This window comes from Ambystoma mexicanum, chromosome 9 (assembly GCF_040938575.1).
Source record: "Ambystoma mexicanum isolate Mex_15411 chromosome 9, UKY_AmexF1_1, whole genome shotgun sequence".
NCBI classification, from domain to species: Eukaryota; Metazoa; Chordata; class Amphibia; order Caudata; family Ambystomatidae; genus Ambystoma; species Ambystoma mexicanum.
This window is the reverse complement of record NC_090931.1, coordinates 288,987,140-289,000,526: the sequence shown is the minus strand read 5'-3', so window position 1 is coordinate 289,000,526 and position 13,387 is coordinate 288,987,140. Positions and strand designations below refer to the sequence as shown.

The 13,387-nt window shown below is 42.6% G+C and overlaps 1 protein-coding gene across 3 annotated transcripts in view; it reads right to left on the bottom strand.

Moving 5' to 3' along the window:
- The window catches only part of HEATR6 (HEAT repeat containing 6), a 1,218,923-nt gene that overhangs the window by 198,889 nt on the left and 1,006,647 nt on the right, over window positions 1-13,387 (bottom strand). For all 3 annotated transcript variants that reach the window (XM_069614663.1, XM_069614664.1, XM_069614665.1), the window contains one exon: window positions 7,843-7,967. In XM_069614663.1, coding sequence (XP_069470764.1) covers window positions 7,843-7,967 — 125 coding nt within the window. The remainder of the gene's footprint in view (window positions 1-7,842; window positions 7,968-13,387) is intronic.

The window sequence follows — 13,387 nt, the reverse complement described above, 5'->3', positions numbered from 1 at the left end:
TTGTAGGATGCTGTGTGCAATGTTAAAAAGTCACAAAAGACAAAAGAGAAACAGTTTCCCAGTACTCAGTGTGAAGGACTGGTCAGTTTCCCCAGAACAAAAGAACAAAAGGCAGGTGGCAGTGAAGCTGAAAGCTTTACTTCCCCTCAAAAAGTCCTAACTGGTTCAAAAACACAGCAAAAAGAAAGGGGGTCCATAGAAACCATGCAGGGAAAGTTGCAAAAAGAGAAATCTTTCCCAACTATAAGGAATGCTGAATTAGCTCAATTTTAAATTATTGCATTTGTAGCAATCTTTTTTTGGATTACTGCCTGCGGTTGGGCTCAGATTTCTTCAGGCATACATTTTACTCTAGCCTGAATCTGGTCTCATTAAACCCATCGTATCGACTTATGTATGCTCAAATTTAACCTATATTTTTGCGAACTGAATGCATGTGTTTGCTCTCCATCTGTGGTTAAAGCATGCATTCAGCACCTTTTTTATGGTAACACAACCAAAAAGTCCCTACAAGAGTGACCTGCGCACCATAATCCTAAAAAAGTGAGTTGGGCATATATATCCCAGTGACTGTTACGAATCCTTGGATATCGTCACTTCTCCCTGAGGGGGGAGCCCCTTCCCAAAAGGCCAGGGTGGCGAGGCTGCTGCCTGACAGTCCCCCAGGGGCTAGTACTCAGCGGGAGGGTCTCATGGGGATGGACGACTATCCAAGCCGAACGCAGTATATTCCACTCCAATCCCTCCTCACTTGCCCCACCCTTGCCTTGTCACCCGATGTACATGTATCATGTAACCAAAATCATAAGTACTGGTACAAATGAAGAATTAAGTCGACCCAAGGGAGGAATATAGGACAGGTACTGAGTTGAGGAGGCAAAGCGGAAGCATGAAGAGTACTCCTAGAACCACTAGTGAACATTCTAGTGGTTCCCGAATTCCTATTAGTGAAATCACAATGAAAATAGAAGAGGAAAACAGGAGAGAGAGAGAGAGAGAGAAAGAGAGAGAGAGAGAGAGAGAGAGAGAGAGAGAGAGAGGCCCTCCTGAGAGGAACCATGAGCGTGGGGAATGCTCAAGCCACCTCCTAACTGAAGGACTTGCAGGCATAGGTGTCCTCAAATGGTCCAACGTGGAAGGATCATCCAGCCAAGCAGAACAGTATAAGTCCAGATGGGAGAAACCCGGGAACCGTGTGGGCAGGTGAAGACGCGCCTGCTGTTGGGCACCAAACATTGCAGAGCCGTTGCAGCATCTGAAAACGCAAGAGAAGCCGTGAGAAGCCCGAAAGGGAACACAGACCAGCCTAAGACCAACCAGAGTGTCAGCAAGTGCCAGACAGGTAGCAAGGTTGCTGGGACGCTTGGTGAGGCTAGAAAAGGGATGAGAGCTACGAAGCTCGGTTCTGGGACCCACATCCAGAAGAAGGAAAGTTCCTCAGTCACCTTCATAGTCGCAGTAGCTGACAGGTTAGTGAACCATGTCTGCCACACTACCAGCAGAGAATCATATCGGTCTGGGACCCACAAGACTGGGAGTGAGGTCTACGTTGGGGAGAGGAGTACACATCACAGAAAGTGGCCAGGGAAAGGGAGAAATTCTCCCTGGTGAAGTGAACTGTGAAGTAAGCCTGAGAAAAGGCCTGGAGAAGGGAGACATTCCCCCGGTGTGTATAATAGTAAAAGCTAAAATAGTGTAAGAACAAAGCCAAGGAAGGCCAGGGGAAGGCAGTCATTCTCCTGGCCTTGTGAAAAGACTGAGCAAGATTCTTGAAGAGAGGCATTCTCCAGGAACCCAATAGTGAAGAAACAACGATGGGCAATTAGGAATGTTGATGTTTGAACTGAGAACTTTAGTGCTTTACAACCTGGAACTTTGTTTTGTGCCTTGGAAAGGGATTGAGGCCTGGGGAAGGGAGTCATTCCCTCAGGTTAAGATCCTACCTAACAATTGGAACTGTGATCTGCTGTCCAGAAGAAGTGAGACATTCTTCTGGACCAAAAGGATCCTGTAAGGGCTGACCTCAGATCTCTGAAAACTAAAATAGGATATCCAGGAATTGTTTCGAAAAAATAGTTTCGAATGCCAAAGGTTTCGACAAAAATGCATCGAAAAAATGCTTTTTTTTGTAGGTGAAGGTTTTATTTATTTTTTAACTAAAATGGGTGTTAAGGGGTAAAAGAACAAGGGTTGGGGACCCCCCATTAAACAAAAAAAAAATTAAAAATGCATTTTTTCGACACATTGGTAGTCGAAACAATCACTACAAACCTAAAATAGCCCACTTCTCAAAAAGTGAACGTATGCTGTCATTAAACCAAGTTTATTTCACAACAGCCGCTGGGAGAGAGGCTAGACAACTCCTTTGAGATTGAACTAATCTGAGTCTTCCTGAACCACAGAAAAGATACAGTATATATACGTTTCCAGAACAGTTAACACACTCCCACATTTCCCTCATGTTTCCTTACAAAGTCATCACCCAAAATACAAATAGTTTAGCCCTATACAAGGAAATCTAGTCCCCACAATCTCATTGGCTGCCTTCACCTCGGCACCATCCCCTTTAGACATACAATTTCATGACAGTGCAAATACAAGCCCAACACTCTTCTTGGATTCCTTCCTAAAGGACACACAACCCTAACAGGGACATACAATACATTTTTAGTACTCATTACACTTGGACACAGACCTGCAACGCTAAATCTGACACACAGGGTTTATGTATGGCCAGTTTATGAGACTATAAAGAGCTAATAAAAGGCTCCTTTGATCAGCCACTAACTCATTTCTTCAAACACTCTATATTAATTCTTGGCATCCGTTCGCATTCTTTCATTAAGCAACCAACATTTCAATCCATCTGGCTTCCTCCGATTATACTCTTTTCCTTGCTAATCTATTTGACCTTCTCATAGGCCCGCAGTCATTTTCGCTTCTAGTCACCCTTCTACAATTTTAGCCGCTAACCCCAGATTGACACTGCCAGATGCAGATGCTTCTTCAGCCACTCTAACAGCAATTTTCAAGCCCAAACCCTGGGCCCATCACTCTTCATTCTATTTCAGCTCCACACAGCCGCTCCCATGTTGATGTGGCTGTCACCTTCCCCACCTTGGCCAGCCAGTCCTCCGAACAAGCATGTGTGCATGTTTATTTCTATGTATGTGTGTGGAAAACTACTGCATCCTTTCATAATGGATTTCCCATTCAAGAGCTTTTTTACACTTTGTATGAAGCTTTGCGCTTTTAAATGTCATTGCGCTAAGTTGCTCAATATGCTCCCACAATCTTCATTTTTTTGCTACATGTATGCAAATCTAAAATGTATCAAACTAGACACAAAATAACACAAAGAACTTTTAACAAACCTCAATTAACTATTATAGCTATATGCAAAACTGCAACATTGTAACAATATCGCATTCATTCTTAACATTAATATGGAGCACGCAACGTGAATTTCTCTTTTCTATCGAGATACAATTCATCTACCCCAAAAATCCACTACATCTTTTGGTTAGATATAAGTGTAAGGGATAGCAGTAGGTGGACTCTTGATTTACAAGGACATTGTGACCTAAACCTTAGTATTTTAGTTGAGGTAGGGAAACCCCTCAGAGTTAGGGAGAGGTAGGTTTTCTCTTTATTTCTGGTATAATAAAAGTTTATGGCAACAATCATGCCACAATCCTGCAAGGATTAGAAAGAGCAGGTACTATATCCCTTTGGCTGTGTTTTAGAGACAGTGGGCCTCATTCCAAGGTTGGTGCTAGTCATGGCGCTATTAACGCCATGACTAGCACCATTACCGGTACCGTGTCCGCCCTTGTTCAATGGGGACTTATCGGTCTAGTCCGACCTTTGCGGGACCGGTAAATCCCCATTGAAAATGTCAATCCCCATTCCCATTTGAGCCCCCATAGGGCTCAATGGGAAGGCAGCAATAACGGTACCGGAAATTACGGTACCGTTATTGACCTCGCTATCCCTTTGCGGGTCCCGTCCTTAACGCCTGCTAAAACGAGGCATTAAGGGAAGGACCCGCAAAGGGACCTCGGAATAGGGCGCAAAGGGATTACCGGCACCGGTGTCCTTATCGGTGCCCGGAATCCCTTTGCGCCCAGGTCGTAATGACCCCCAATGATAGTGTTGCCACTGAGATTCGAGAAGAGCGCTGGGCTCTATAACCTTGTGACTGTCGAGAAGCATGCTTGTGCTACATCCCAAGACTGGCCTTGCATCAGAGATTCAGACAAAAACATGCATACCTAATCGGTAGGAAACATCAATTCACTATAAATTTGCTTCCCACTTTCACCTTGCGCGTAAGATTGTTCAAAACCAGGAACACCTTCTTTAGTTTTAGACAAATCTTTAGTACCTACAGGTGTTCATCCCATTCCAAAGGGTATGATAGCACGACCTGGAGTCTATAGATTAGAGAACCAGAGAGAGAATATTATCCCCAAGAGCCAGGAGACCTGAACGCACCATAGACTGTTTCCATCCTGCACTTTTTGTTAATCTTATTTCAATTTGGAATCACCCTTTTCATTTGTAAATGCACTCCTAGCACCTATAGGTGTTTTTCGCAAACCCCTCTTTTTGTCATGAACCGTGCAAGGGACTATATCCGTAGACCAGAGGGATAACCAGATCCTTAATAGATGGGAACTGTGCTATGTTCCCATACTGCACCTGTTGCTTAGATTGTTTCTAATGAGCATACACTTATTTCTTAGATAAATCCCTCCCTCCCCCCACAGCCATAGGATGTTATCCCATTCCCATTCTGACAACTTTAATTAAGCCCCTCCAACCAAATTTAGACGGGCACATTTTTGGGATCTGCCACAGAGTCCAATGTCGCTCTGCCAACCAACAAATAAATAGATATTCCATCAACCTGAGGTATACACAACAGCTAGAAGTATTTCAAACAAACTAGACTTCAGTTGGGCATGTCGAGATGGCCCTGGGGTGCACATCTTTTGGACCTGCAACAAATGTGGGTATTTTTGAAACATAACATTTTTGAGACTAGATCTGGGCTTGGGTGCTTAGTTCCACTGCCTCTGGAGCCCTTAGCAATAGGGGTAATGAACAAAATTGATCATCAGAGCAGTTCTTGTGAGATTAGGAGAGTACTTAGGGTTACCAAAAGTAAATTCTAAAGGTGTGGCAAATCCTTTCACACTTAAGAAAGGTGGCTGTATTTTAGGTATGAAAGGTTGAACTCCTGCAATGCAAAAGTGAAAGAGTATGTTCACATCCAGCATATTATTATCAAACAATATGTCCAACTGAATAAGAAGTATTTACATTGTAGACACAGATGTGCAAGTCAGTGGTGTAACCTGTCCCCTCTCCTCCGACATATTGGATGAAGGACAAGAAGTCACCGTGCATGACACCAGTTATTATTCCAAAACCGCATTGGGTGTATGAGAGATGTTATGCGCTCAGACAATCATACCGAATATACAGTTGAACTAAAGGGGTAGCAGGAGATTTGCAGATAACACTGAATATCGAAGAGCTGTAAACGAAATCTGACAGGTCCAAAGTGATGTCATAAGGTGAAGACACGATAATGCACTGAAACGATGTAAGAGTACTTTAAGAATGAAGATGTAACAGAGGAAACAAGAGCAAGCCTACATACAAGTGAGAAGAATGTGTACACAGAATAAAAGTAACCAGAGGAGTAGTAAATGTATAAACGCAGAAATGCAAGGTAGATGAGTCACATAGAAGCTTGCTGCAGTGGAAAATCGAACAAAGGCAAAGCGGCCACATTGAAAAGATGGACATTGACTCTGAATAACAGTAAGCAAACAACTTGAAGGATAAGGACCAGGGCTGTAGAGCTGACAGACGCTGGAAAGGGATTCGTAACCAACAAAGGATAGCTATTGGCCAGAGATCAAGAGGCAATTGTAGAGTACAAAGGTAGTAAACGAGGATAAGCAATATACGCTGGACATATTTCTCTTAGACTAAGTAAATGAGCGAACATTCGCAAATGCCAAGTATTGAACAACTAAAGATGAAGAAAGCATATGTGAGACGGAGCAACCAAGTCTCCAAAGGCCGAAGAGTGTCATGACACCCAATTGAATCAAATAGCACTAAACAGAAAGGTGAAATGGACAAAATCATTGTCTCTTCACACTTGTCGCAAGACCAGAAAACAAGGCCTATTCATAAGCTCCAGGCGAAGATAACGATGTACCTTAATTCCCCTTAAAGTTCCAGAGAAGAGAACATCCAGCAAAGTCGAGTAGAAAGAAGCAGCCTTGGCTGAAGACTTGGCTGATGAGAGATGGCAGACTAATTGGGCAAGTGGGCAGCAGTCTGACGTTCTTCTCTGCACCTGGGTTTCGTTTGCTTACATGCTGCTAACAAACTGCATGTCCAAGGTTGGGAGAGAATGCCAACCAATCAGAGGGCCTATGCAATGGTGAGCATACACTGTTACAGGGGACAAGCCGCTGTTATGCTGTTATAATCTGTATTATACGTAATCAGAGGGAAGTTCAAGGCATGCCTGCCAGATGAGGGGTAGACAATGATGTTACTGTTTCCTTAACCAATCCCTCCATTATTTGCCACGTAGGCGGACATCATAGCAGACGCACATCGAGTTATAAAGCCTTTGTATAATCAAAATATCGTGGAGAGTGTGTGAGCTACGATTTGTTGTTCACCAGGTTTCCCTATAAAGTAGTATTTTGCCATATTCTGTGAGTCTGTCTGGTTATTTGGTCCATAGATCATTTATTATGGTAATCCCATTCTGCGGATAAGAACCCTCAAAGGTGCTACTGCACAACAAATTTGATTTTTTGTGATGAGAATACACAAAATAAGAAAACTATAGATTGTCTTAACTGAATTATTAACATTCCCGAATTTTTCAAGTGCCAAACGTAATCTTTCACAATGTTTAGGGAAAGGTAAGACTACTGCTTTTCAAACAGAAAAGCTGCTGAACAAAGACATAATTTGCGAGAAAGAATAACAGTTATGAAGCAGATTCGAAAATATGTAGTGGCTGGGGATCAGGTCACAGAGTGAATAGAGAGGGATGGCGGTAAGACCAGATCAGACTTGAGGGGCGGGCTCTGGAAAAAAGAAGGAGGAACATTTGTGAGGACAGAGGGGATGGGGTTTTCACATGTCTTTTGCGTACAAGGGAATCAAAGGGTACAGCTGGCCTATGAAAGGGGCATTATGGTGGATTCCACCACAGCCACCCTCTTAATAAATGTGTTTTCTCTGTAGCAGGAGGGGAAAAGGAATCATGCCAGATTTTTGAGCGATCGACTTCCAAGGGTAGGTCTTCAGGTCATTGCCATTATATTATAATTATAAAGGGTTGCCAAAGAGCTCAGCCAAACAGCTTAACTGTTAACCTTCAGGTGTAAAGTTAAAACATGGATGCTTTAACCAACCCCTCCATGAGCTTTTGCCCATTGAGTATTGTAGCGCTATAGAAATCCAGAGAAATGCGGAAGTCTATTTTCACTTTAAGCATGTTTATTTTCTGATGCCTACTATTGAACATTGAGCCTTTATGGTCAATAATTAATAAGAGTTTTGTTTTTATTTTTTAAAAGCACACTCGCAAACAAAACTGAAAATAAGGTTGCAAGACAATACATTTCTTTTACAGCTGCAGATTTTTTTTGATCTTACTATGCCTGGAGCAAGGGCGTTTGTTGGGGCAGACTTATTATTTTGATTCACAGAAAAGGCAGCACAGCATTTTTGTGCATTTCTATAATGTGGGTAAACTTAAGTGATCCTGAAGGAGCAAAAGGTTTTACTTACATGTTGATGATCATGGAGTCGGTCAGGTTACCCAAGGACCAGGCTGCTTTGGCACGGACATTTGGAGACTTGTCGTTCAGAGACATGAGAATTGCATTCGCTGTATCAGCAACAAAAAGTACATCCTATGGGGGGAAAAAACAAGTTACTTTCCGATGTCTAATCTACATAAAATGCAGCATGGAACTTACATCAATGGTAAGGTTCTGACAACAGCAATAAGTGAATTGAATGCAATACGCACCTATATGTTTTAATGGACATTTTTGTTGACAAATTACTGTTAAATGCTTCTAAACTGCACAGAATGTGGAGGTCCACATACTCTGCACGACCCATGAGTTGCTGAGGACATGGAAATCCACATCCTAAGGCACCTGCTAGAACTGCAGGCTTGCGCTTCTCCAGAATTTGCTAGATCAAGCATTTAAATACCCAGTGATAGTTTAAGTGTGGACATTTTTATAGAACACAAGTTAACCCATGAATGTCATGATGCTGAGACAATTCCATACTAAGTTGTTAATTATTTTTCCCAGGGGCTTCCGGGATTCCAACCAGGCTTTTGGGTGTTTCAACAAAAATAGTGCCACTGAGGAAGGCATAGCCCTTGAAGAGCCAGTTGGAGTAGCAGCTGCAACCACAAATATTTTGAATCTGTGGGAAGAAGCAATTGGATGGTGGGGAGCTTCCCACCCTAATGTGGCAGAGGTGGGCAAGAAAATATTTGGGCCCTAGCACTTATTTTGTAATAACAAAACAAGCACCGACACTGGGATATTCCTGCTGTACTGCAACTCCTCCTGGGGCTCCCGTTTTTTAACTGACCTGAAAATCTCATCATTGGCGTCTCCTCTGGTCCTCCCTTGGGCTGTTTCCTGATGAATCTGCGTGTGTGGGTTTTTAAAAGAGTGCATTAGATCTCTTAGCACAATGTACTATTATCAGGACTGGTCTCAAGTTCTCCGCAAGAATGGACACTGTCCCCACAGACACCCGTGAACGTCTAGCGTCGGCGCTTTGAAACACAATTTACTTGATGTATAAGCATCTTACAAATGCACAATAAATAGCGTGTCACTGAAATGTGTATATACTGTGTCACTCTAAACTCCCCTGTGGGAAAGGGGAATTGGAGAAAATAAAATGGCGCTCCTGTGTTCTTGAGCATCTAAACCAAAGGAAAGAAAACACTATTCATCAATATTGTTAACTGAATAGGCCCAAGGAACATCACTTATTGCCCCTTTTCTTACTTATACCCAACTGACCAGAAGTGTCTTTGTTAACTGATGAGACAACCATAGACTAAGTTAATTTAATTCTTTATTTTTACTCCCCAGGCCATAGGAATAGTAGCAGTTCTCTACTGAAGTTACTCGTACAAGTGTACCAAGGATTATTGATGTTTCCCAGCAATGAAGTTCATACATCTTCTCTTGACTTCTTGGGCTTCCCTCTAAATCTTCTTGAACAAATAAAAATTGCTGACTTCATTACTTTTACCCCGAACATACAAAACATGTGCGATTTACGTAGGAAATCAAAAAAATGAATTGCTAATAACTTTTGAGTTGTGTCTGATTTGGTCGAAACTTTGTAGAAAATGTTGTCCGTGTGGGCAGCAAGTTTGCAACATGAGGCTCAACCATTTTTCACATACCCTCGGGTATAACCTGGGTTATAACAGCAGTTACCCCAAATTTCAACTGAAACTGTGTCTCAGAAAAGAAGATGGTTGTGGGGGGAATGGGAGAGGGCAGGGGAGGTGAGCAGGCTATGAGCAGAGAGGGAGGAGCAGGCACAGGTAAGTGGCTGGGAGGGCAAAAAGACTTTTTTTTTCTTCACTGTCTTTCCACCGATGACTGTGGTTATATGGACTACAAATAACCAAGGTTATCTGCAGTTCCTTACAATGTAACTGCGGCTATAGAAAACAAGTTACAACCAAAAAGAAAAAAGGTATATATTTTTACAGCTACAGTAACGTCAGGGGGTGAAAACACTGGCCATGGCCAGTGGCTTGGTAACATTTTAAACGGCTGAAGGCCTGGTAGCGTTGTAAAATATAAAGTGGGCATGGCCAAAGGCCATGGCCAGTGGCCTGTTAGTGTTAAAACAAAGAGTAGCCATGGCCAGAGGGCGTAGCGTTAATACAAAAAAAAAGTTATCGAGAGAGACCACGGCTGGAGGCAGGGAGCGATTTAAAAAATACAGTGGGCACGGTTGAAATCCATAGACAGCGGCACAGAAAAATATACAGTAAGCATGGCCAAAGGCCATGATCAGTGGCACTGAAAAATACACAGTGGGCATGGCCAAAGGCCATGGACAGTGGTGCTGAAAATTATACCATGGACATGAAAAAAAAACTATGGTATAACAAAATCCTTGAACTTGTTGAAATGCAGTTAAGGTGAGTAAACTTAACACAACAAAACCCTTGCAATTCAGCACATTGGGAAACTTAGGACCGGCTTAACTCGGCACATTCCTGTTGCAATGCCCAAGAGCACATGCATATTATAAGAGAAGGAATTTACAATGCCATACAAAATTGCATTATGGGGGAGATCAACGGGAAAGCGCTGAGTTAAGCCGGCCCTGAGTTTGCCAATGCACTGAATTTCAAAGGTTTCGCTGAGTTAAATTTACTCACCAACTTTACTTCAACTAAAGCTTTTCCTTGAAAATATTCTATATATTTCAGCCTGGAGGTCACATTGAGACTTTTCAAGAATTGGTCATTACAGACCTCAATAACATGAGAAAAGACAATATTAAGAGGAAGGGAGGTAATTAACCAAAAGGGATTGAACCATCCTTGAAGACATACAGAACAAAAAGGATTGCATAGTCAAGCCCTTTGTTAAGGGACGAAATATAGTTCTTATGATAAAATCAGATCATACCAGAGAAGCACATCGCCAATTGACCGATTGTTCTTGCTATGAGAAGCTGGTTGCCAATCTTTTGCAAGAAATAGAAAAAAAAAAAACACCTTTTTGGGCTGTTGGTAGTAACAAGGGCATCCTTGACGAAGATTTTTTAAATAAATGCCCCCAAAATATCCAGTGATGCCGATGATCCATTTCCTCCCAAAAGTAAATAAGCACATCAAGAAGCCACCCAGAAGACCTATTGTGAGACGTGTAGGGGCCTTCCTAGAACCCACGTCCAAGTATATTAACGAGACATTACGTCCTTTTGTCTCCAGTTTACCACCATACCTAAAAAGGACTTCCTCCAGAAAATTGATGAACTTCCCTTGGAACCCGAATATATTAATGGCTAATTTGGACATTGTTTCATTATACACGTCCATTGGACATACATTTATCATGAAATCCTATGAATACTTTCTAAATACACGCTCTCTCATCTATCTCAGCCATACACAAATGATCTTGGGCATGACAGAGTTTTGCCTGACCAACAATGTGTCTTTGTTTGGTAAAAAAACAATCACGCAATTACAGGGTACTGCCATGGGTACCACCTTTGCTCCCTCATATGCTAACCCGACTACAGTTGGTGGGAGAAATCCATAGTCTGGTCAGAAGAGAACATCATGTATATGGAAAAGGTGATACTTTGGATAAGATTTATTGATGATATATTCGTTCATTCGTAAAGTTTGTTTCTGGAATACAAAACATACCCATAAAAACAGCAGTATAAACAACATAATTACAAATCCCAAAAATAAGATTCTAACATTAAATCATAAAAACATTGCAAAAATACAAAAGGAAACCATTTAAAAAAAGATTTCAATAAAAATGTCCTCACAGATGATGCATTCTTAAAAAATTATAACAGAGGCCAGCCCACACGAACTGAATCCATCCATTGCAAATAAGGCAGAGCAGGCTCATGACAACGAAATGCCTGACCTTGCAACACTGGTTTCAGAGTTCTCTCTCGGACAGGCGAAAAAGTTAGACCAAAACAATACAAAGGCCCTCATTACAAGTCAGGCGGTGGACCATGGTGCTATTAGCACCATGGTCCATGCCGGATTCCGCCATGGTGGATGCCGGAATTACCGCCCCATTCCAAGGTGAGTGGGGCGGCAATTCCCCATTCACCATTTGCCCTTCCCCATTTTTGCCCCATAGGGCAGAAGAACAAGTTACTTCTTACCTTGTAACGTTCTTTCGATGGGATGTTCCTCCGACGTATTCCTTATCTTAGATATCTCTTTCCAGCTTTGCTGGCCTCAGAAATTTTTTCTCTCTAGAGGGCGCTGCGCGTCGACGTCCGCCGAGTCGATGTCCCTCGACAGCCGCCGTATCGACGTCAACGTCATCCGGCCTATAAAGGCCGCGCGCAGCGTCCGTTGCTCAGTTCCGTTTTGTAGCCCACAATAATTCTTTCTGGACTAGACTAATCACCCTGAAGGAGTGTAAGCTGCAACAACAAGGGAAGTAGTACTGCGGGGATGGATGGGAGGGTTGATAAGGAATACGTCGGAGGAACATCCCATCGAAAGAACGTTACAAGGTAAGAAGTAACTTGTTCTTCGAAGGGATTGTGTCCTCCGACGTATTCCTTATCTTAGATAGGCTCCCATAGCAGTATTCTGTTATTGGAGGTGGGAGTACTGACTTCATGCTTCCTCTTATTGATGAATAGAGTGCAATACTGCCCTTCCAAACCTAGTTTCCTGACTGGAGGAGGAATCCAAGTTGTAAAACCGTGTAAAGGTATGGACGGACGACCATGTGGCAGCCGCACATATGTCTCTAATCGGCACTCCTCTTTTGAGGGCCGATGAAGCTGCGATACCTCTGGTCGAATGAGCCCTAAGATTTTGAGGGGGCTCTTTTCCTGCCAGTTTATAACATTCCAAAATGGCTAAAATGATCCATCTGGAAATGGTCTGCTTAGTTATCGGTAGCCCCAGCTTGTGACCTGCGTAGCCTACAAACAGCTGGTCTACTAATGTAAAAACTTAAAGCCCTTCTTGGGTCTAGCCTGTGTAACCTCTCTTCCTCTTTCCCCGGATGGGGAGGAGGATAGAAAGATGGAAGGGTAATCTTCTGTGTGATATGAAATTCAGAAACCACCTTTGGGAGGATTTAGGCTTCACTTGCAGAACAACTTTGTCTTTGTGAAAGATTGTATGAGGGGGTTTACAAGAAAGAGCTTGTAACTCGCTCACCCTTCTAGCAGATGTAAGTGCTACTAATAAAACAGTCTTAAGGGTAAGAAATCTTAACGAACAAGAGTGGAGTGGTTCGAAAGGTGTGCCCATCAGGAAAGTTAGGACTAAATTTAAATCCCATAGGGGAACCTGGAATGGTCTTGGGGGATAAACGTTAGTTAACCCCTTTAGAAACTGTATTACCAAGGGTAACTTGAAATAGGATGGTTCTTCCGCAGTGCGCTTAAAGATGGATAGCGCTGCGAGATAGCCCTTGATGGTGCCAACTTGAATGCCTGAATTAGCTAAATAAAGTAGGAAGGACAAAACCATTGGTGTACCACATGAAAAGGGATCGATATTCTTTTCCCTACACCAGCTGCAAAATCTGTTCCA